Raw genomic sequence first — 23,657 nt, forward strand, 5'->3', positions numbered from 1 at the left:
AGTTCTAATAAAGGAAACAATCTCCCATAGAGAGCTCCAAAGCTCCGCAACACACAAAATGCTGGAGGAACTCAGCAGGCCAGGTAGCATCTATGGAAAAGAGTATTATGAACGTTTTGGGCCGAAATCCTTCAGTTATTTCTCACTTTGTTGTTACTGAACAAGAGCTTGGTGTTACACAATACGCACCTGCAGACCATTAGAAAATAATCTTTGGTGACTGCCACTCCTTGAATGGACGCTGCTTCATCACTGGCTGGCAGCTTGGCAACCACCTTTCCCTTTTTAGAACTCAACACCACAGCTTCTTTTCCACTCCTGACAAAATCACAAATAACTATCAAATCAAACAGAGTAGCTGCAAGTACATAGTAAACAACCCACCGAATATTAAATATCTGCCCACCTTTTTTTAGCAAAATAAATATACTTTATTTACAATAAAAATATTAACAAGAATGAACTGTGCAATACCTTTACTTTCTTTACATTAATTGCCAATGCTTTCCATGCTGTTATTACATTCCTTTTGCTGTCACTCTGTGTGTAATACCATTAAGGGGCTTCCTCACCCACCCCGGCCACTTCCATTAATGTTGTAAATACTGTGATGCTCCATTGCTGGAGGTTGCTGGGGGAAGGATATGGAAAGGGAAGCAACCGCTGCTAAACTTATTCTGGCCAGTGAGAACAGTACACTATATATCAATGGTTCAGTTCAAAATTCAAAACTTTAAAGTAAATCTACTACTAAAATACATATGTGTCACCATATACAATCTTGATACATTTCCTTGCAGCCATTTACAGAAAATGTAAAGAAACACAATAGAATCAATGAAAAACTGTGCACAGAGGCAAACAACCAATGTGCAAAAGACAACATATTGTACAATTCCAAAAAAGAAATCAAGTAACTAAATATATAAACAATATACAACACGTGTGTGTGTGTGTGTATAGATAGACAGACAGACATGGGCATGGATGATGGGTATGGGGGGGAGAGGGGGGGGGAATAACTGTTCTTAAACCTGGTGATATCTGCATTCATAATGGTACTATTCTTGCTGTTGACAAATCAGTCGTTCACCCTATACAAGGTTAAATAATTATTCTCTCTTGGTGCCGCTTTTAGATATAAATCACATCAAATGCCTTCACAGGGCAAGCTTTTGTGGAATAAGCTTTCATTTATCGGGTATATTTCACCACTTCGCCAGATTTATCCTCATTAAACACATTGTACTCTCTTCTGGGATATTCACTTTTTAATTAAATCTGCCTACGGCTCTTAAAAATCCTGTTTGCTGGGGTCAGGAGATGTTTGCTAATTATTTGAACTTGGTTTTACAACAGTCACAAGGTATCTGCAATCACAATTTAATTTTTAATTTTGCTCACACTCCTTATAAATTGCAAGATATGGAGACAAAAAAGTTTAAAGAATTACACAAGTACTTCTTGTGTCCTTCAGGACAAAAAAGTACTTCAGGACCGAAATGGGTGGAAAAGCTGACAACGGAAAAAATCATTAGGGAATTATATAAGTTTACAGCTTAGAGGAAGATGAGATTGAGTGATTGTATATGTCAGCTTCACAGTTCTTAATGCAGGGACATAGCTTTACAAGCTTTTCATTAGAAAATAAAAGCAGGTCTCAGACACCTAACCCCTTCTGTCCTGCTCCACCATTCAATATGATCACGGCTAATCTGCCCCAGGCCTCCGCATCCATTTCATGCCAATTTCATTTGGCCATCAATTCTCCAACCCTTCCAAAACTTAACTACATCCTCTCTGGAGAGAGTACAGAGAAGATTTACTAGAATGTTACCTGGGTTTCAACACCCAAGTTACAGAGAAAGGTTGAACAAGTTAGATCTTTATTCCTTGGAGAGTAAAAGGTTGAGGGGAGACTTGATAGAGGTATTTAAAATTATGAGGGGGATAGATAGATAGATAGCAGGTTTGAAATATAATTAAAAAATAATTGGATAGGTATATGGACAGGAAAGGAATGGAAGGTTATGGGTTGAGTGCAGGTCGGTGGGACTAGGTGAAAGTAAGTGTTCAGCACGGACTAGAAGGGCCAAGATGGCCTGCTTCTGTGCTGTAATTGTTATATGGTGATATGGTTATATTGTGCTTAGCTGTCTCATGTGCATTCAATGTGATGTGACTTCCTCTAGACTGACTACACTAGACTAAATTACTGTTTCAAAGAGAACTGTGCTCTACCTACAACAGCAAGCCTATTTCCAGTTGTATGTAATATTAACTCCTCTTGCCATTCCAATACCATCCTGCCTATCCTTGGTTTTCTCCAATGCCACACCGAGGCCAGAAACAAACTAGAGGATCAGGACCTGACATTTTGCTTGGTTGGCCTGCAATTCATCGGTAGATACATCAAATTCTTCGGTTTGGGTAATCTCAGCCCCAGTGTTCCTTTCAGTTCAGCCAGTGTTTCCCTCCCTTTTGTTCACATTTTCCATCTCTTTCCACCCCAACTCATTACCAAAGCTTATTATCATAGAAACATAGAAAACCTACAGCACAATATAGGCCTTCAGCCCACAATGCTGTGCCGAACATGTACTTACTGTAGAAATTACCTAGGCTTAACCATAGTCCTCTATTTTTCTAAGCTCCATGTGCCTATCCAGGAGTCTCTTAAAAGACTCTACCGTATCCGCCTCCACCACCATCGCCGATAGCCCATTCCTCGCACTCACCACTCTGAGTAAAAAACTTACCCCTGACATCTCCTCTGTACCTACTCTCCAGCATCTGAAACCTGTGTCCTCTTATGGCAACCATTTCAATCTCGGGAAAAAGCATCTGACTATCCACATGATCAGTGCCTCTCATCATCTTATACACCCCTATCAGGTCACCTCTCATCCTCCGTCGCTCCAAGGTGAAAAGGACAATCTCACTCAACCTATTCTCTTAAGGCTCCGCAATCCAGGCAACATCCTTCTAAATCTCCTCTGCACCCTTTCTACAGTCTCCACATCCTTCCTGTAGTGAGGCGACCAGAACTGGCTCAGTATTCCAAGTGGGGTCTGACCAGGGTCCTACATAGCTGCAACATTACCTCTCAGCTCCTAAACTCAATCCCATGGTTGATTAAGGCCAATGCACCATATGCCTTCTTAACCACAGAGTCAACCTACGTAACAGCTTTGAGCGTCCTATGAACTCAGACTCCAAAATCCCTCTGATCCTTCACACTGTCAAGAGTCTTACCATTAATACTATATCCTGACATCATATTTGACCTACCAAAATGAACCATCTCACACTTAACTGGGTTTAACTTCTCAGTCCAGTTTTGCATCCTATTGATGCCCCGCTGTAACCTCTGACAGCCCTCCACACTATCCACAACACCCCAACCCTTGTGTCATCGGCAAATTTATTAACCCATCCCTCCACTTCCTCTTCCAGGTCATTTATAAAAATCACAAAGAGAAGGGTCCCAGAACAGATCCCTGAGGCACACCTCCATGCAGAATATGACCCATCTACAACCACCCTTTGCCTTCCGTGGGCAAGCCAATTCTTGGATCCCATGCCTCCTTACTTTCTCAATAAACCTTGCAAGGAGTACCTTATCAAATGCCTTGCTGAAATCCATATACACTACATCTACTGCTCTATCTTCATCTACGTGTTTAGTCACATCCTCAAAAAATTCAATCAGGCTTGTAAGGCATGACCTGCCTTTCACAAAGCCATGCTGACTATTCCTAATCATATTATGCTTCTCCAAATGTTCATAAATCCTGCCTCTCAGGATCTTCTCCACCAACTTACCAATCACTGAAGTAAGACTCACTGGTCTATAATTTCCTGGGCAATCTCTACTCCCCTTCTTTAATAAGGGAACAACATCCGCAACCCTCCAATCCTCTGGTCCTGTCCCCAATGATGATGCAAAGATCATTGTCAGAGGCTCAGCAATCTCCTCTCTCGCCTCCCACAGTAGCCTGGGAAACATCTCATCGAGTCCCGGTGACTTATCCAACTTGATGCTTTCCAAAAGCTCCAGCACATCCTCCACACACACCATTAAACCTCCGCCCTCTTCTAGTTCTATCTACGTTCTCTGCCTGGTCCCATTTCACTTTCATACACTGGCTGTTCTCTCCACACCCTCAGTCCTAATGCAGATTCCCAACATGAAACATTGGCAATCACTTTGCCTCCACAGATGCTCCTCAACCAATTGATTTCTTCCAGGCATGTGTTCTTTGCTTAAAGTTTATAAGTACTGAAATTAAATGATGGGGATATTGGACAGTTTAGATGGGGAAAAGGAGGTTTCCCCGGTGGAGCAATCCAGAAATAAGGTGGAGATAGTTGCAAGCTTAGGGGCCACCAGTTTAGGAAAAATGAGGTCAAATGGTTACCGAGTTATTGCAACTCTACATCCTGGAGTCATCGGGTCCATTCAGACTGAGACTGATACACAAACACATGAGATTCTTCAGATATGGGAAATTCAGATCAACACGGAAAACGCTGAAGGAACTCAGAAGGTCAGGCAGAATCTATGGAGAAGGATAAGCAGTTGGTGTTTCAGGCTGAGACCTTTCATCAGGATTCATACATTGAGCTTAGAACCAAGGGTAACCTGGCCAGGGAGATGAAGTTGAAACCAAAGATCCAATCAATGTTGATATTGAATAACGCAAGGTTCAAGGAGCTGAATGGCCTACCCTACTTGTGAGAGGTAATTTACAATTAGATCAAGTATCTTCAGGTACAATACAGATAACAGGTCTGAATTCAAAAATGCATGTCTGAAAGTTAAGACTCTAAAAGCATTAGGTTAGGTTTATCTTCAAGTCACTGCGCAGAATGAAAAAATAGCTTGTCTGGTTAATTTCCAAAGATGAATTATTTACTTAATTATTAATTTCATTAGATGGGTTATAGGTATCAGGTCCTGTACTTGTTAGAAATTATTTGTTAGACTCTCCTTGAATTAAATCTTAAATTACTTGTAGCCACAGAGAACATAGATACATTATTTACAGCTAAGCCGTTTCAGTTCAATTACCAAAAAATCTGTAACCAGACCCATTTATTTATATTATGCATGCAGCAGTGTCAAGAGTGTCTTAATTACGTTATTCAGGTGTCAATCACAGAGAGAAGTGCTTTCCATTATTCACACACTGATAGACAACGTGGCGTTATGTACAACGGAGGGGTGATGAACTACTGTGACCAAGTTTGATTGTCACTAGTTTTACGGTAACAGGGTCAATAAAGCAGTTGTTGGATCTCAATGACAAGACTGGATGTGAGTACACTGGACAGGGAGCAGAGGAGATTTACCAGAATGTTGTCTGGGGTGTGAAGAGACTGCAAATGCTGGGCTTATTTTCCTTGGAATAGAGGAGGCCAAGGGGAAATCTAAGTATATGAAATTATGAAGGACCGGGATAAGAGTGGAAAGCGAGAAGATTTTCCCATAATGAAGTAATAGAGGGCTGCATGGTTGCTTGAGGCCCAATGAAGGGTCTCAGCCTGAAACTTTGACTTTTTACCCTTTTCCTTAGATGCTGATTTCTTCCAATTTTTTTTTGTGTGTTGGATTGGTTGCACAGTGATTAGTGTAATGCTAAAACAGTTTCAGCAATCCAGGTTCACTTCTACCACTGCCTGTAAGGAGTTTGTACATTCTTCCCATGACGACCATGTGGGATTTACCCTCGGTGCTCCAGTTTCCTCCCACATTCCAAAGACAGACGGGTTAGTAGATTAATCAGTCACATGGGTGCATTGGGTTTGTAGGGATGGAATGTGCTGTTACTACCTTCTTCTAAGTAAATTAAAATTTAAAACAAAAGATTTTAAAATTTCTTTATCCAGATGGTGGTTGCAAGCTAGAATGCACATCTGAGAAGGCTGTGGAGAAAGGTGCTCGCATAACAATTAAATTTCTGGACAGGCTACAGTTATGTCATTCATTAAGTACAAGAAGTGGGATGTCATATTAGAGCTGTAGAAGACGTTTGTAAGATCACATTTGGATCTTGTGGGAAGGCAGCTGTCCATCCCAGAGGATCATGGGTTTGCGCCTCTGGTGGACTGCGTCCTCTCCAGGGTGCAAGCCTGGGTGTGAAGATTTGAAGAACTGGCTGTTGCCCAGGCAGTGGGTTCCCCCTCTCCATGTCACTGATGTAGTCCAAGGGAAGGGCAAGCGCTGATACAGCTTGGCACCAGTGTCATCGCAGAGGTCGCCAGAGTGAAGTCATAAACAATATCAAACTGCCTTAGGGACCCCGGCTCCGGATTTGTTCCTCAGGGTTTACTCCCAAAGCCTTTCCCATGGGTGGGTATGGCCACAAGGCAGCGGAGGTTTAAAATCAGTTTTCCTTCTTGTAGGTGGGCTGCCGCCCAAGGATGATGAGCCCCACCTGCCCGTAGCAACTGGCTTTGAGGTGCCAGTGGTCCGCCTTTGCCCCTTCTCTTGTCAGTAGAAACAGTTCTGCCAGGACAACTAGCTAAGCCACACATTGAACTTGGTTGTCAGAGGCTGTTAGAGTTGCATGTCACTTGGAGCACTTTATAGGTAGTGGGATCTTATCCCCACTACCACCCCCGGCTATGACAACCCTAGCTCTGGTGATTTAGTTATAGGAAGGATGTCATTAAGCTGGAAAGGTGCAGAGAAATTTCACAAGGACGTTACCGGGTCTAGTGAGTTTGTGTTATGGATAGACTGGGGCATTTTAACCTGGAGAACCCAACAGAGATAAAGTCATAACAGAAATAGATAAAGTAAATGGTCAATAAATTTACCTCATGATAGGGAAGTCTAAAACTAGACACCATGAACAGGGTGAGAGGAGTAAAGGGCACCTGAGGGGCAATTTCTCACTCAGAGGGTACTGGGTTTGTGGAACAAGCTGCCAGAGGAAGTGGTAGAGGCGAAACCAATTACAGTAGTCAATTAACCTACCCACAGGTCTTTAGGATATTCAAAGAATTTAGAGGACCTCAGGGGCACACACATGGTCAAGGCCAGAATGTGTAAACTCTGTACTGACAGCAACCAAAGTCATGAATGTACCTGCAGACCCTAAGGACTTGGCCTCCACAGCCATCTGTGGTAACAAATTCCACAGATTCCCCACTCTCTGGCTAAAGAAATCCCTCCTCATCTCCATTCTCAAAGGATGCCCCTCTATTCTGCAGTTGTGTTCTCTGGTCTTGACTCTTCCACTACCGGAAACATCCTCTCCAAATCCATTCTATCGAGGCTTTTCAACATTCAATAGGTTTTCAATTATGTCACCCTCCCCCCATTCTTCTGTATACACTGGAATTAATTCATGACATTACAAAATCACTAAACACATTTTTAGCCATTTTAACCATAAATCTATAAAAACACTATATTACAAATATACTTATTAGTAAGTAATTAATCAGGAGCACATAATTAAATGGGTTGCATGTTCAGGTAAATTCAGCGGAGTTTAAAAGTTTATTAACCATTACACCCTGATTCCAATGCGAATTTAAATAAATGGTCTAGCTATAAACATTTCAAAAAGCCAACAGCTCTCCTACTTTCATTAGTAGATAATCCATGGTTCCCTGACTACCAAATCCATTAGCAAGTAAGACTATTGCGAGTGGAGTTAGAGACAGCTATGACTTGTTTATCACATAACATGGGAAGGGAGAAATGATTTTGCCCCAATGAATGCACGGAGTAAATCTTCCTTCACAATGTCATGCTGGGCATGCTCAAATTCAAAACCCCATGAAAAAAACTGAATTCCATCCAGTGGCTATTCCAACAGGTCAATTAAGACTGATTAAAATGTTCAAGTCTAAATTTAACTGTGGTAATTCTGCCAATTATCTGATTGCTGATCAGTAGACTATAGTAACTCAATTAATTAGAATCCACAGCTCAGCTTCCCCAAAAGGAATAAAGGTAGAGCACCACCTAAATTTGAATATTGGAGTTTTTAATTAAGTGGATTTCTTTGGTGGATTTTAATTTTACTTGGAGCACAGTAACAGTGACTTCTGGCCCAACTAGCCCATGCTGTCCAATTACACCCATGTTCCCTGTTAACCCTCTTAGCCATTCGCCTTTGGAATATGGAAAGTAACTGGAGAAAACCCACGTGGTTACGGAGATAACATTCAAATCCCTTACAGGCAGCGGTGGCATTGAACCCAGATCACAGGCACCATAATTGTATTACGCTAAACACTACGCTACTGTGCCACCCTGTGTCAGAAGTCGGGTGTTGAATCAGGACCCAACTGCAGGATACAGAGTCTCGGAAACAGGACGAGATGGAACCCAAGGACGGGATAGGATGCAGTCTAGGCAGGGGAAGCAGGACCAGGACAAGGGACTGGGAACAAGGAGCCTGGGGTGAGACTGGACAAGGACCCAGAACCTGGGTCTCACCTCGGGCTCGGACCCCCAAACACAGGTGAGAATGTGATGAGGCTTGGCTAGGGACTTGAGGTTTGGGTCGAGGCTGGAGGCTGCAACCTTGGGTCGAGGCTTGGGGAACTCTGAGGCTGGAGCTCGGGGCAGACTAGGAACTGTACATCAACATGGAGTCAGGACTTATCCTCTGACAAGCCAGGACTCATCTTTAACAGGACACTGACATGAAACGGGACAGTACACAGACATAGAGCTGGGACTAATTCACTGACAAGCTGGGACTCATCTATAACTCCACACCAAGGTGGGGCAGGACCATCCGTTGGGTAACAGCATAATGACCTGACTTACCCAACGGGGGCAAAGACAAGACACATTCCCCCCACAGGGCAATGGCAGAATGGCCTAACTTACCCCACAGAGGCGAGGACAAGACAAGACAGATCCCCCCTGCAGGGCATTGGCAGAACAGCCAGACTTACCCCATAGGGGCAAGGACAGGAAGAGACAAACAACAAGGAATGACAGTTCCACCTCTGCATCAGGGTAGCTCCAAGTAGCCATTATGGTCTGCAGCCTTGGCTGGCTACAGAATCAACTAGATCCCTACCTGGCTCGGAGTGGCTGACACCCACCCAGCTGGCCCAGGAAACAGCTGAATCCATACTGCAATGACCGCTCCAACTACTACCAGCAAGACTCCCAGAAGCCATGGTTCTCCAATGCGGCCCTAAGGATGGCAAGAGCCCATTCTAGCCTTCCAAATTTATGTCGGGCCTACCGGTGTAGAGGCCACAACGGAAGCACTGCACACAAAAGACAACCCAGTGGAAAACATGACACTGCCATGATTACCATGACATTAATTCTCTTTTCAGTTGGCTGATGGATACCTATGGCTCTGAGGTAATTTTATGGAGGTTCAACAAATAATGATGGGAACAGATTTTGTTTACGTGGACCAGGTACTCCAACTGAATAGGTCAGAGAGGACGAGAGCGACAAGTCTGGAATAGATATCTAGGTGGGTGTTAAATATTAAACTGTTCTTTTCCCAAAAAATATTCAGACAGATTATCAGTTCAGAAGGTAAATGCTGATTCCTGGCTGGAACATACATTACCACATACAAAGAATGGGTATTCTATAACTTAAATCATCTTCAGTATGAGGTTTTAGAGTGGTTTATCATTCTAGAAAATATTCTTTATTCTCTCCCAATTGCACATACTGTAACACTTTCAACCCTCCTTCCATTGGGCATAAGATTAAAAGAAGTCTGAATGAACATACTGCCATTTACAAGGACAGTTTCTGTCCCATAATTATAAGACTGTTGAATGATCCTCTTGTACATTTTGATCTGCCTAAGGCAACCAACATACTCTTTACCTAAATTGATGCAATCCTTTGAACAATATGGTCAATTATCAGGATACAAGATCAACATAGATAAAACCCAATTACTTTCATATTACTATAGCCCACCAAGAGAAATTGAAAGTCGATACCCCTGGGCATGGCAAACAGAGTCTTTCAAATATTTGGGCATCGTTATGCCAAAAGATTTGGCAAAATTATCAAAACATAATTATCAGCCTTTATATAAAAAAATTAAGGAAGATATGGCAAGATGGAACCTGATTCCTTTTTTCATTCTCAGTTCAAGGATTGAGTCTATTAAAATGAATATACTGCCCAGACTGTCATAACTCTTTCAGACCCTACCAATAGAGATTAATGGAACAAGATGTTATCAAGGTATATTTGGCAGGGTAAAAGGCCTAGAGTTTGTCTCAAAACTTTGCAATTAGCAAAGGAAAAGGGGGGATGGGGCCTACCTTCTCTTAGAGATTATTATTTTGCGGCACAGTTGAGAGCTGTGTTATGTTGGTGCAACCCATCATACGCCGCTCAATGGAAAAACATTGAGGAGCGGGTACTTCCCATCCCCATACAAGCAATTTTGGCTGATAACGGCCTGCAAAGGTACATAAATACTATTGATAGCCCATGGGTGAAATTGACTCTTAAAATATGGAAAACTACTATAAAAGAATATAATCTAGAGGGAGATATTGCAATTATTAAATGGTGTGTGCATATGACTCAGATTTTACACCAAATAAATTGGTTGCTAGATTTAAGGACTGGACAGCTAAAGGAATAACAGTTCTTTGCAACATAATGAAAGAAGGAACACTGTTTAGTTTTGAAATGCTTAAAGAGAAACACATTAGAAAAACAAGATTTTTATTGGTATTTGCAGATGTGACAATATGTTAATAAGATGCTTAAAAATGTAACCAAGGCAAGTACATGCTTGATAGAGCTATTTAGAAAAGCATATAATTCAGATAATGGTAGTATAATCATTTCAAGCATGTATAAGGGGTTGTCAAATCTTAAAACACATTCGACTTCATACATTCAAACAAAATGGGAGAAGGAAGGAGGGATAATTATATCTGAGGAAGAATGGACAACAATATGGAGATATCAATGGAAGTGTACCAGTTCACAGAAATGGAGGGAGTTTGGATGGAAAAACTTGATAAGATATTTTATTACACCCTCTCAGAAATCCCATTATGATAATAACCTGAGTGAATCTGCAGATGCTGGAAATACATAAAAACACAAAATGCTGGCAGAAGGCTAGACAGTATCTATGGGAGGAGGTGTGGTGCCCTGATGAAGGGTTTCGGCCCGAAACGTCGTCACTACCTCCTCCCATAGATGCTGTCTGGCCTGCTGAGTTCTGCCAGCATTTTGTGTTTTTATGATAGTAACCTCCCTGTTTGCTGGAGAAATTGTGGAAATCAAAATGCAAATTATTATCATATTTTTTGGGACTGCCCTGTTATCAAAGACTATTGGAGGGGGATACACAATGCCCTACAAGACATCTTTAAATGTGAAATACCCTTAGAGAGTAAGACCATATATTTTGGATATATATCTCTCAAGAATGGTTGAAAAGAGATAAATATTTAATGAATATACTGTTGGTGGCTGGTAAAAAGACTCTTACTAGGAAATAGTTATCACAGGAGAGTCCAACTGTAAATGCATGGATAGAAATTACAATAGACTTTTTCAAAATGGAGAAGATAACAGCATCTGTTAATCATAAGCTGGAACAATTTGATTCATACTGGGAAAAATGGTTTAACTACATAATGCCTCATAGGCCTGATTTTATTCTCACAAATCAATGAATATGTTGTAAAAAAGATCACTCCCTACCTGTACATAGTTTTTTTCCTTTTGCTTGTTTCTCCTCTCCACTCTTTTCTATAAGTGTATACCCCAGATACAGATACTATGTGGAGATTTGTGATATATATGATTATATGATATATAAGCACAATGTCTGAAATACATCTTATGGAAATGTTTGTTTGATGATGAACTTCAATAAAGAAAATAAATTATAAAAAAAAGATCCTCTTGTATAAGATGAACTCTTGACCTCACAATCTACCTTGTCATACATAGCCTTACAGTTTATTAGCTCCCTGAGCTGCACTTTCTCTGTAAATGTAACACTATATTCTGCATTTTGCTATTGTTTTTCCCTTGTACTCCCTTGAACAAAAGGGGATAACTACACTCATCTATTAAGATGATAGCACAACCTCATTTTAAGGACTCTTGTTATTTATTGCTCTTAATTTATATTTGCATTGCACAGTTTGTTGTCTTTTATGCTCTACTTGATCTTTCAGTCATCTTGTTATAGTTACTATTCTATAGGTTTGCTGAGTATACCGGCAGGAAAAAGAATCTCGGAGTTGTATGTGGCGACATTTATGTATCTGATAGTAAAATTTACTTTGAACTTTAATGTACTGATGTGATGAAATTATCTGTATTGACATTCATGCAAGCCATGTCTTTCACTGTATCACAGTACACGTGACAATAAAAAAACAATTAACCAAATTAAAGAATTCATACTATGCTGTTCCAGGCCTGAAACGCAGCAAGTTATTTTTCCCTTTCCATTATTTTCAGATATTTATATATTCAAGACAATGCATGAAAATACACAATGTGTAATCCAGTTAAGAGAATGTGTAGGCTGAATACTAACCGATAGGCAAAAAGAATTTGATCATTCAATGAGTTCTCAGATACCAAAACAGTGTGATCCTTGTGTATGGGGTCATTCTCTGGTGATATATCCACTTGGTGTAGCAGTGTGCAGCAATTAGAGAGGTCAAAAATCTGAAATCACAAACATCTCTTTATTTGGTCATTGTCAGTTTTGGATCTGCCTTAGTCAGTAGCAAAATGGGTTCTTTGTTGAGTTGACTTAGACCTTGAGACACAGGAGCAGAATTAGATCATTTAACCCATCAAGTCTTCTCTGCCATTCTATCAAGGCTGATCATGGATCCCACTCAACCCGTACTGCTGCCTTCTCCCCATAACTTTTTGATTTAACCAATCAAGGAACTATCAGTTTTCACTTTAAACATAGACACGGTCTTGGCCGCCACAGTTGTCTGTGGTAGAACATTCCACAGATTCACTGGGGTGAGAGCAGACGTGCGTGAAATGGAAGAGATGCGGTTAGGGGCCCCAGAGCTGCCAAACGCTCCTCATATGTTAACTCCTTCATTCCCAGAGTCATCTTTGTGAATTTTCCCTGGACTCTCTCCAATACCAACACATCTCTTATGAGATATGGGGCCCAAAACTGTTGATAATACTCTTAAGTGTGGCTTCACTAATGTCTTATAAAGCTTCAGCATTATCCCCATGTTTTTATATTCTGTTCCCCTTGAAATTAATGCCAGCATTGCATTTGCCTTCTTTATCACATACTCAACCTGTAAATTTCCTCCACCATCAATGCTGCTCTCAACCACATCTCTTCCATTTCACGCACATCTGTTCTCACCCCATTATCTCACCACCCTACCATCGACTGGGTTCCTCTTGTCTTCATCTACCATCCCACCAGCCTCTGTGTTCAGCACATAATTCTAAGTAATTTCCGTCATGTCCAATGGGATCCCACCACCATGCACATCTTTCCCTCTCCCCCACTTTTTGCTTTCCACAGGGATTGCTCCTGGTGTGGTCTCCTGTATATCGGCGAGACCTGATATAGATTGGGTGACCATTTCGCCGAACACCTACACTCCATCCGCCAGAACAAGCGGGATCTCCCAGTGGCCACCCATTTTAATTCCACTACCTACCCCTCCACCTATCATCTGCAAAGTTTGCCACTAAGGCACCAATTCCATCATTCAAGTCATCGAGAAACAATGTGAAAAGTAGGTGGTCCCAATTCTGATGCCTGAGGAACACCATTAGTCACTGGTAGCCAACCAGAAAAGGCCCCTTTTATTCCCACTCACTGCCTCCTGCCTGTCAGCCGTAACTCTATCCATGCCAGTATCTTTCCTGTAATGCCATGGGATTTTATCTTAATGAGTCAGGGGTTACTTTAAGAGCAAACAAATGTATTTACTGCTTAAGTTATAAGAAATAATGACAGAGCCAAAACATTAACTACATTCACTGTAGGAAGGAATGATCAGCAGTTAAACCCATCCCACAAGTATTTCACTGACTTTCAAACTAAATCCCCAATTCAATCTTCAACAAGTTACTATACACTTTAGTGTATAATGACACCAGAGTTGAATGACTACCTTATCAGCAATGGCCTCACAAACAGTCTGGTGGAGGAACTCTGGGGACAAGCAGCAGTTTGGGAGGAAAGGAATTAACACCTTGCATGAGGACTGAGAGTGGACAGAGTTCCCACAGATGCTCCTTGACCCACCAGATCCTTGCAGCAGATTGTTTGTGGCTTCATATTCCAGCATTTGCAGTCTCTTGTGTGTCTAATGGTATCTAGAGCTTGATATCAACTGAAATCAAACATCATCGACTCCCATGGTGGAAAAGCTGTGGCAACAGCAAAACTAAGAGCAGACGGTAGGTGGAATTAAGATACAAATCAGTCATAATGCAACAGAAACAGGCTGCATGGGCTAACGAGTCTATCCTCCTGCTTTTCACTGATGCCAGCTGCCTAGGAATCTTAAGTACAACAGATATAATCGGCAGCAACAGATGGAAATTTAACCTGATGTTTAAATCTCATTTTTATGTAGTAACCTGAATTTCTATGGCTACTGTTAGCTCTTCACGTGATCCTATATAAAAGGCACTGAAGTTTACACTACTGATATGAATTCAATGTTATCACTCAAGAACATAACTCCCTTTTCTATTCCTATGAATTTCTCTCAAGAAAGTCTCTTTCATTGTTGAAATTATTGCCATTCTCTGAGCTACCCACTCTGTGCCCATGCCAGCATTCTATATTAGGTGACCCAGTGGTAAAATAGGACTGAACAGGGCCCATTTTCTCTACATGTGAGGTTTGGCTAGGATCATATTTGCCTATATTCACATTTAGTTTTAATTTTAGAGAAACAACATGGTAACAGGCCCTTCCAACATGACCATGCTATCCAATTGTACCCATGTGACCAATTAACCTATGAACCTGCACATCTTCTGAACGTGGGAGGAAACCGGAGTATGTGGAAGAAACCCCTGTGGTCATGTGTCAAACGTACAAGCTCCTTATGGACTGGGGTGGGAATTGAATGTGGCTTACACTAATGGCCACATTACCATGCCAACCTATTTAAATCAGGCTTGTGCATACCTGTAATGCAGCCTCATAAGCCAAAGTTCACCGTCTTTTCCAATTCCCACCAGTAGATTTATGCATGATAGAGCCAAGGAGCTGTGGTTGGTTGCAAGAGTGATTTACATTGGAACAAGTCACACTGACTTTATCTCAATCCAACTGGCAGTTTAGATACAACATATTTTTCTCAAATGAATTTGTGAAAATCTAATATCAATTAATTCAAGGTTTGCAGTTGTAACCACTTCTGGTTTTGCTTTTACAGTAGCTACAATTTCTTCTTACCTTAACAGAATGGCTTCCATCATAAAAGGCCAGCAAATGTTGTCCATCCAAAGCTGATCTTACTATTGGAGGATCTAGAGAGCTATTGGTTGAAAATATCTGCTTTCCGGAATGGATATCCCAGACTTGGAGGGAGTTGTTCTCGGTAACTGCAGCCAGCGTATTTTGCCTGCACATGGTAATGGAGTCTATGTTTCTGCCAACTCCATGAACGGTACGCAGAACTTTGCCACGGGTCAGGTCCCATACTTTCAGTGTCCTATCCCGAGATGCAGTGATAGCTTGAAGACCTTTCTGGAAACCTGTTACTGCTGTAATCCTGTCAGTGTGACCTGTGCAATTGGAATGGGCAACTATTAAATCACCTCATTCACTCTTTTAATAAACAGTCTACGACACTCAGGAAGAAAGATCCTGCATTAGTAAAGCCAGCCATCTTGTAGGACTGACCCCAAATGGATAAACTCTTCAATTGATTACAAAATTCACATGTACTTAAATTTCACATTATGGTACAGGTTTATTCAGGCAGCGCTGAGTCACAAGGGTTTATCTGCTGGACATGTTGCCCTGGGAGAGAATACTGGCATTGCTTCATTTTTCATAGAACATTACATCACAATACAGGTCCTTCTTCAGCCCATGATGTTGTGTCAAATTTATAACATATTCTGAGATCAATCTAACTCTTCCTTCCCACATAGTGTTCCATTTTTCTATCATCCGAGTGCTAAGAGTATCTACCACCATCCCAGGTAGTGCCTTTCATGCATTCACCACTCTCTGTGTAAAAAAAAATGCCCCTGACATCCCCCTATACTTCCCTCCAATCACTTTAAAATTATGCCTGTCATATTTTCTTTCCAATTAATTTGGAAGATGTTGTAGGGAATGTTGGGCGTATTCTTCTGGAGCCTTTAGATGCCTGCGGCAGGTAATATACATGTCAGAAATGGGCAGGGATCATTACAGCCTACATGATAACGATTCTTGTGTTAAAACTGAGGTTTTGATTTTCAAATAGACTTTTCTACAATCAAAGACTATGTTGGTGCACGGAAGGATATGATGAATTTCATCATTGATGCCTGCCCTCACCAAGAGGTGGCCCTAAAGACATGGGACATGATCCATATTTTCTGTGAACCTTTAATGTCACAGGTGCAGTGGGAGTAGGCTGGTAAAGCACCTTGGACTTGTTGACATTCTGTGTAGCATCCATTCCCTCTCATGCACCAGGAACTGAGCTGTTTGAGACATTGATGAGGCCACACTTGAAATATTGTGTTCAGTTTTGGCCACTCTGCAGAGGAGTTTTACAAGGATGTGGCCAAGACTTGAGGGATTGGGTTATAAGGAGAGTTGAGCATGCTCAGACTTTAGTCCTTTGAGCATGGGAGACTGAGAGGTAATCTTATGGACATGTCCAAAACCTTGAGGGGCAGAAACAGGGTGAATGTGCAAGTTATTTTCCCAGGGGGATGGGCTAAATGGCATAAGTTTAAGGTGTGGGGGGCGTGGGGGAGAAATTTAGTAGGAACCTGAGGGGCAAAGTCTTTTTTACACAGAGGTTGATAGGTAATATGGCATAAGCTACCAGAGGAAGTGGTTTAGGCAAGTATATTTTCTATTGTTAAAAGACACTTGAATGAATGCATGGATAGGAAAAGGTTTAGAAGGATATTGTTCAAATGCACACAAATGGTACAAGTGTACAAATGTGAGGTGTTGCGTTTTGGGAAGACAAACTATGGTAGGACTTGGACAGTGAACAGTATTGCACTATGGAATTCAGTGAACAGCGGGATCTGGGAAAACAGATCCATAATTCCTTCAAAGGGATATCACAGGTAGATAGGGTTCTATAGAGAACTTTTCACACATTTGAGATATTATGTTGAAGTTGTACAAGATGTCGGTGAGGTATAATTTAGGGGGTAGTCTGGCCATCTACTAACAGTAAAGATATCAATAAAATTGTTCCAGTGCAGAGCAATTTTAAAAGGCTTTTGTTGGAACTTGAGGACCTGGGTTATAGGGAAAGGTTGAATAGGTTAGAACTTTATTCCCTGGAGGATAGGAGAATGAGGGGAGATTTGATAGAGGTATACAAAATTCTGAGGAGTAGAGACAGGGTAAGTGCAAGCAGGCATTTTCCACTGGGGCTGGGTGAAACTAGAACTAGAGGTCACGGGTTAAGGGTGAAGGACTAAATGCTTAAGGGGACATGAGGGGGAACTCCTTCATTTGGAGGGTGATGCAAGTGTGGGATAAGTTGTCAGTGAGAGATGTGTGTCCGATTGCAAAATATAAGAGCATTTGCGATAAGTAAATGAATTGGAGGGCTATAACCTAGATGCAGGTCGATGGGACTTAGCAGAATTACAGATCGGCTCAGACGAGATGGGCTATGGAGCCTGTTTCAGATCCGTAGTGCTCTTTCACTATGACTCTATGAAAGATATAGAAAAGATTTGTCAGGTCAAGGAGAATAAAAGTCAAATTAATTATTACAGTATAATAACTGATAAGATGCAAGTTGAGTATACTCCAACATTGCTTTGCATTCCTTGCTCCTAGCTTAATAATGACCACACTCACATTCATAGATGTAAAGATGGCTGAGGAATATAATCCTGAAATTGCACATCTAAGGCAATACAGTGACAAATAAAGCAGAACAAGTACTTGGTGCTTCGCAGAAAAGACAAGTAGGTTGCATGCCAGTTCTTTGGGATTTATGCTTCCCCTAAACCACAAAGAAACTACTCAGAAAGTGCTGGAAACACCCAGCAGCTCAGGAGCTATCTATGGAGGAAGATTTTTCAGTATATATTGCCGCAATGCTTTGCTTTATATTTTACAGCAGATTGTTGTGTTCTGGTCTGAGGTTTCATTTTGTCTTACCTGACAATGTCTTGTACATCAAACCACCCGGGGGCAATAGGCAAGTAAATGAAGGCACAAGGAAAGGGACTGAAGATCTTTGACACTGACTCAGCAGACGCAGAAGATAGGGGTATTTTCTTGGGTCATCTGCAGAAGTAGTAATGTAAATCTTGTTTGAATTAAAATTTAAGATACAGACATAAATATACCTGAAGGTGTAATAGAGTTTTGCATATTTTACATGATTTATTAAGAGAATAAAAGCAAAGCTAATAGTTAAATTTTTGTTTTAAAACTCCTCACCTGTCTAAAATTAGGATCAAACTAAGAAGTCAGGGGTCTTAGGCCCCCTTCAAATCTATTCAATTTCTATGAAGTCTGTAATACTTTATTGTAATAATTCCTCCCAGAGATAAATATTGTTCCTACAAGATAATTCACCCTGATACTCCCACTAACCAATTCTTATTTTCAAGATGTTTTCCCAAATTTACACTCATTCCTTGTTTCTTAGTTATTATGTCATTTGTGTTCTGGCAAACAGAATCAGAATCAGGTTTATTTTCACTGACATACTTTACATAATGAATTTTAAAAAATTTTGTGCCAGCAGTACAGTGCAAGACATAAAAAAATTACTGAAAGTTACAATACAAACTAAGTAAACAGTGCAAAACAGGGATAATGAGGTGGTGTTCATAGACTGTTCAGCAATAACCAATGGCAAGGGGGAAGAAGCTATTCCTAAAACACAAAGTGTGGGTCTTCAGGCTCCTGTATCTCCTCCCTGATGGTAGTAATAAGAAGAGGGCATGTTTCGGGGGGTGAGGGTCCTTAATGATGAATACCAAAAGGTTGAGGAACTGCCTTGTGAAGATATCTTTGAGGGTGGATTCAGATTCTAGGTCAGGAATTTACCACTGATCAAGCACTTATTTTAAGGAGTTGTGTTATGTTGGAATGGGTTAGTACACTCTCAGTGACTAGGTAATGTACACAGTGATGAAGCACTCCCTTCTCTTCAGCACTTTTCCTCTAGTTTGTTTTCCACAATTTTTGTTCTCATCATCTTCACTGACACTTGACCACACTTACCTGACAGAAGGATTCACAGAATAACATTCAGGAAGACAAACTCACTTGGCTCTCCCCTATTCCTTGCAGAAGACTGTCTATCTGATTCAGGAGTTCCCAACCTGGGGTCCAAGGACCTCTCGGTTGATGATAGGGGTCCATGGCATAAAAAAGGTTGGGAACCCTTGGCTCTGGATGCAACATCTGTGCTGCCATCCCAGCCCTCAACAATAACTCAGAACAGACCAGGGACACTCTCAATGTCACATCATCCAACATGTTTATCTCAGCCAGTCACTAGGTAAACTTTTCAACTCCCAAAAGTCTACCAAAATTCACTGTACAAAGCAGGGAAACCTCTTCTCCCAGAGTTTGGAATAGAATGACTGCACAATTCAATTTTCCTATCACGTTTATTATTATACATCCTTGTCTATCTTTGTGAGTTTGGATCCCTACTCGATACTATAGTCTGGCCACTTTCATTGAGTAACTCACTGGTAAGAGGACGTACTGGAGCTCTTTGCACACAGGACCCTTAGTATTATTAAGGATCCCACCCATCTATCCAGCATGCTCTCTGACTTCCTACCATCAGGCAGGAGACTATGATACATAAAAACAAAAACGGTCAGGATGGGATTGGGAAACCACTTCTTCCCAGGCTATTAGGCTTCTGAACTCACGGCCGCTCGCATTCAAAGTGTCACTGGTTAACCTGATCCACACATTATAATATTTAACTTATGCACTTTAGTTTGTTATTTATGTGTGATTCATATGTATATTTTATCCCTGCTTTCATAAGTTATTGTGGGTTACGTATAGTACTATGCTTTACACCCTGTTTCAGAGAACATTTTCTTGTTTCTAAATATATTATATGGTTATTTACATTATATACATGTATATAGTTAAATGACAGTAAACTTGACTTAGTGTTGTCTGCCAGCCTCCCCCACCCCCCTTTGATCTGTACCTGGAGTCACTGGTTGATCTTCTGTAACGATCTGCTGAAGGCGACCGAGGAGTTGTGAAGCCAGCTGGCGTGGATCCTGAAGCAAGACCCTTTTAGACAACTCGATAGCTTCACTCAGTATGTTCAAGTCATCAACTTTCCTGTTCAGAAAATATGAAATGATGTTTAAACTGCCTCCATTTCTCCTCAAATATTGACATGGTGCAATTCTTTATTACTTGATATAATTTGACATGAATGCTATCTACCACTTCTCATTTCAAGTGTGAATAGTGTTCTTGATATAAGTCTAGCTCCATACATGCATAAGCTAAAACATGTGCTGAGCAACTGTAAGTAGAAGTGAACACTGCATAATCATCAACAAACATCTCTTCTGCTCTTATGCTGGCAAGGAGGTCTTTGATGAAGTAGCTAAAGGTGTTTGGCCCAAGGATGCTGCCACTGGAACTCTTGTGATGGTGTGTATGGCTGGGGTGATCCAAAAATTACAACCTTTGTTATTCAATGTATAATTGTTAAATGGAGTGATTTTCCCAAAGTGCCCATCAGCTTTAGCTTTGCCATAGATTATTAATCACTATCTTTCTTGGCCAGGACTGTTAAACTCACTATGTCAGTGTAAGTTATTGGAAGGTATTCTAGGGGACTGGAAATATAAGTATTTGGATGGACAGAGACTGATTTGGGATAGTCAACACGGCAAATCTAATCAATTTTGTAGATTTTTTGGAGGAAGTTACCAGGAAAGTTGATGAAGGCAAGATAGTGGATGTTGTCTACATGGACTTTAGCAAGGCCTTTGACAAGGTCCCGCATGGAAGATTGGTCAAGAAGGTTCAGTCACTTGTCATTCAAGCTGAGGTAGTAAATTGAATTAGACATTAGCTTTGTGGGAGAAGCTACAGAACGTTAGTAGATAATTGCCTCTCTGAATGGAGGCCTGTGACCAGTGGTGTGCCATAGGGGTTGGTTTTGGGTCTGGCATTGTTTATCAGCTTCATATATCTGGACAATAATGTAGTAAAGTGGATCAATAATGTGGTAAAGTGAATCTTACGGATGACTCCAAGATTGAGGATGTAGTGGAGAGCAAGGAAGAATATCCAAGCTTGCAATGGGAACTGGACCAACTGGAAAAATGGGTAGGAAAATGGCAAATGGAACTTAATGCAGGTAAGTGTGAGCTGCTGTACTTTAGAAGGACAAACCAGAACAGGACATACACAGTAAATGGAAGGGCACTAAAGAGTGTGGGGCAACAGCAGGATCTGGGAATACAGATCCATATTTTCTTTAAAATGGCATCACAAGTAGAGAGGGTCATAAAGAAAGGTTTTGATACATTGTCCTTCATAAGTCAATGTATTGAGTACAGGAATTGTGATGTTATGTTGAAGTTGCATAAAATGTTGTTGAAGCCTAATTTGAAGTATTGTATGCAGATCTGGTCACCTACTTACAGAAAAGATGTCACTAAGATTGAAAGAGTGCAGAGAAAATTTACAAGTGTGATGCCAGAACTTGAGGAGCTGAGCTATTGGGAAAAGTTGAATAAGTTAGGACTTTATTCCCTAGAAGCTTGTAAAAGAATGAGGGGGGATTTGATAGAGGTATACAAAATTATGAGAGATATTGATAGTGAGAAAGGTTGGCTTACATTTGCACTAAGTATGGGTAAGACAAGTACTAGAGGTCATGGGTTACGGTTGAAAGGTGAAATGTTTAAGGGGAACATGAGGGGCAACCTCTCCACTCAGTGGGTGGTGAGAAGATGAAACAATCTTCCAGCACAAGTAATGGATGCAATTTCATTTTCAACATTTAAGAGAAATTTGGATAGGTACATGGATTGGAAGGGTATGGAGGGCAGTGGTCTGGGTGCACGTCAATGGGACTAGGCAGACTAATAGTTAGCATGGACTAGATGGGTCAAAGGGCCCGTTTCTGTGCTGTTGTGTTCTCTGACTCTGTGACCCAGTTCTTTAGTCCATATTTATACGAAGGAAAAATTGATGAGTGGACCTGGCATAACCCTACTTGGGCATCATAAAGCAAGCTTTTGGTATGCTGATCAATTGCGCTGCAAATGACACCTTCCATCCCATCATTAGCCAAAGTACATTTGTCCTGCTTTTTGTTAATGCAGCATGCCTGGGAAATGTTCTGCACTGTGAAGCTGGTGGCTGAGTTGTAACAGCTGATGACACTTGGCCTGCATTTTTAAGTTGCTTAGTTTCTTAAGCAGTTGGGAATCTATAATACCTGTTTCTAAAAGTGTGCTTTAAAAAGTATATCCATCATCAAGCCAAATTGTAAGAAATAACAATGTTTTCACTGGAATTAATTTGTTGTTTGCATGTCATTACCAGTTTTACAGTCAAATTACTTGACAACAAGTGAAGAAAACAAAACAATCATCAGCTGTATTAGATATTATAGAAACATAGAAAATAGGTGCAGGAGTAGGCCATTCGGCCCTTCAAGCCTGCACGGCCATTCAGTATCATCATGGCTGATCATCCACGGCTCAGTGGGCACTACACTGAATGAGAAGATTATGGTTCAGGTATCCCTCCATTTCCACCATTTTCCTTGTCTGGAATAATCAAGACATCACAGAAACTAGACACTCCTCCATAGGCTCTGCCTGTTGGGGCACGTTGCTGGCTACATTTCGGGCAGAGTTTGGAGTTCAGTGCCATCGTTGTCTGTATGTGTGGGCTTCCTCTGGTTGTTCCTGTTTCCTCCACAGTCCAAAGACGTAGCAGATGGTAGGTTAAGTGGTTATTGTATTGTCCTTTGATTAAGCTAGGGCTGCTGGGCAGTGCAGCTCATTGGGCCGGAAGGGCCTGTTGTGCATTGTATCCCTAAATAAATCAATAAGTATACGAGGGGTGATTGATAAGGTGGCCTAAGGTAGAAGGAGTCAAATTTAGAAAACCTAGCACATTTATTTTTCCTACATTTACACACTTAGCCCAGTGGTTGTGGAGCACCCAGATCCCTTCTTTGTAGAAGTCAGCGTCTTGGACCTCCAGAATTGGTCCACAGCAGGGGTGATTGATAAGTTTGTGGCCTAAAGTAGGAGATGAGTTATTAACTTCAAACTTCCTGCACTTTCCCTCAAAAATTTTAATTGCATGTGCATGTAACGAGAGCTGTATAACTCATCTCCTTCCACCTTAGGCCCTGAACTTATCAATCACCCCTGCTGTGGACCATCTGGAGGTCTGAGACGCTCTCATTACAGGCAAGTGCAGTTCAACTCTTTGAATGATACTGCAGAAAGT

The 23,657-nt window shown here is 41.1% G+C and overlaps 1 protein-coding gene across 5 annotated transcripts in view; it reads right to left on the reverse strand.

Annotated features, from left to right (window-relative positions):
- The window catches only part of LOC132396626 (uncharacterized), a 127,862-nt gene that overhangs the window by 47,133 nt on the left and 57,072 nt on the right, over positions 1-23,657 (reverse strand). For all 5 annotated transcript variants that reach the window (XM_059974333.1, XM_059974329.1, XM_059974330.1 and 2 more), the window contains 5 exons: positions 20,365-20,504; positions 18,330-18,458; positions 15,423-15,754; positions 12,546-12,679; positions 190-318 (listed from right to left, as the gene is read on the reverse strand). In XM_059974333.1, coding sequence (XP_059830316.1) covers positions 190-318; positions 12,546-12,679; positions 15,423-15,754; positions 18,330-18,458; positions 20,365-20,504 — 864 coding nt within the window. The remainder of the gene's footprint in view (positions 1-189; positions 319-12,545; positions 12,680-15,422; positions 15,755-18,329; positions 18,459-20,364; positions 20,505-23,657) is intronic.

Source organism: Hypanus sabinus, chromosome 7 (assembly GCF_030144855.1).
Source record: "Hypanus sabinus isolate sHypSab1 chromosome 7, sHypSab1.hap1, whole genome shotgun sequence".
Lineage (NCBI taxonomy): Eukaryota > Metazoa > Chordata > Chondrichthyes > Myliobatiformes > Dasyatidae > Hypanus > Hypanus sabinus.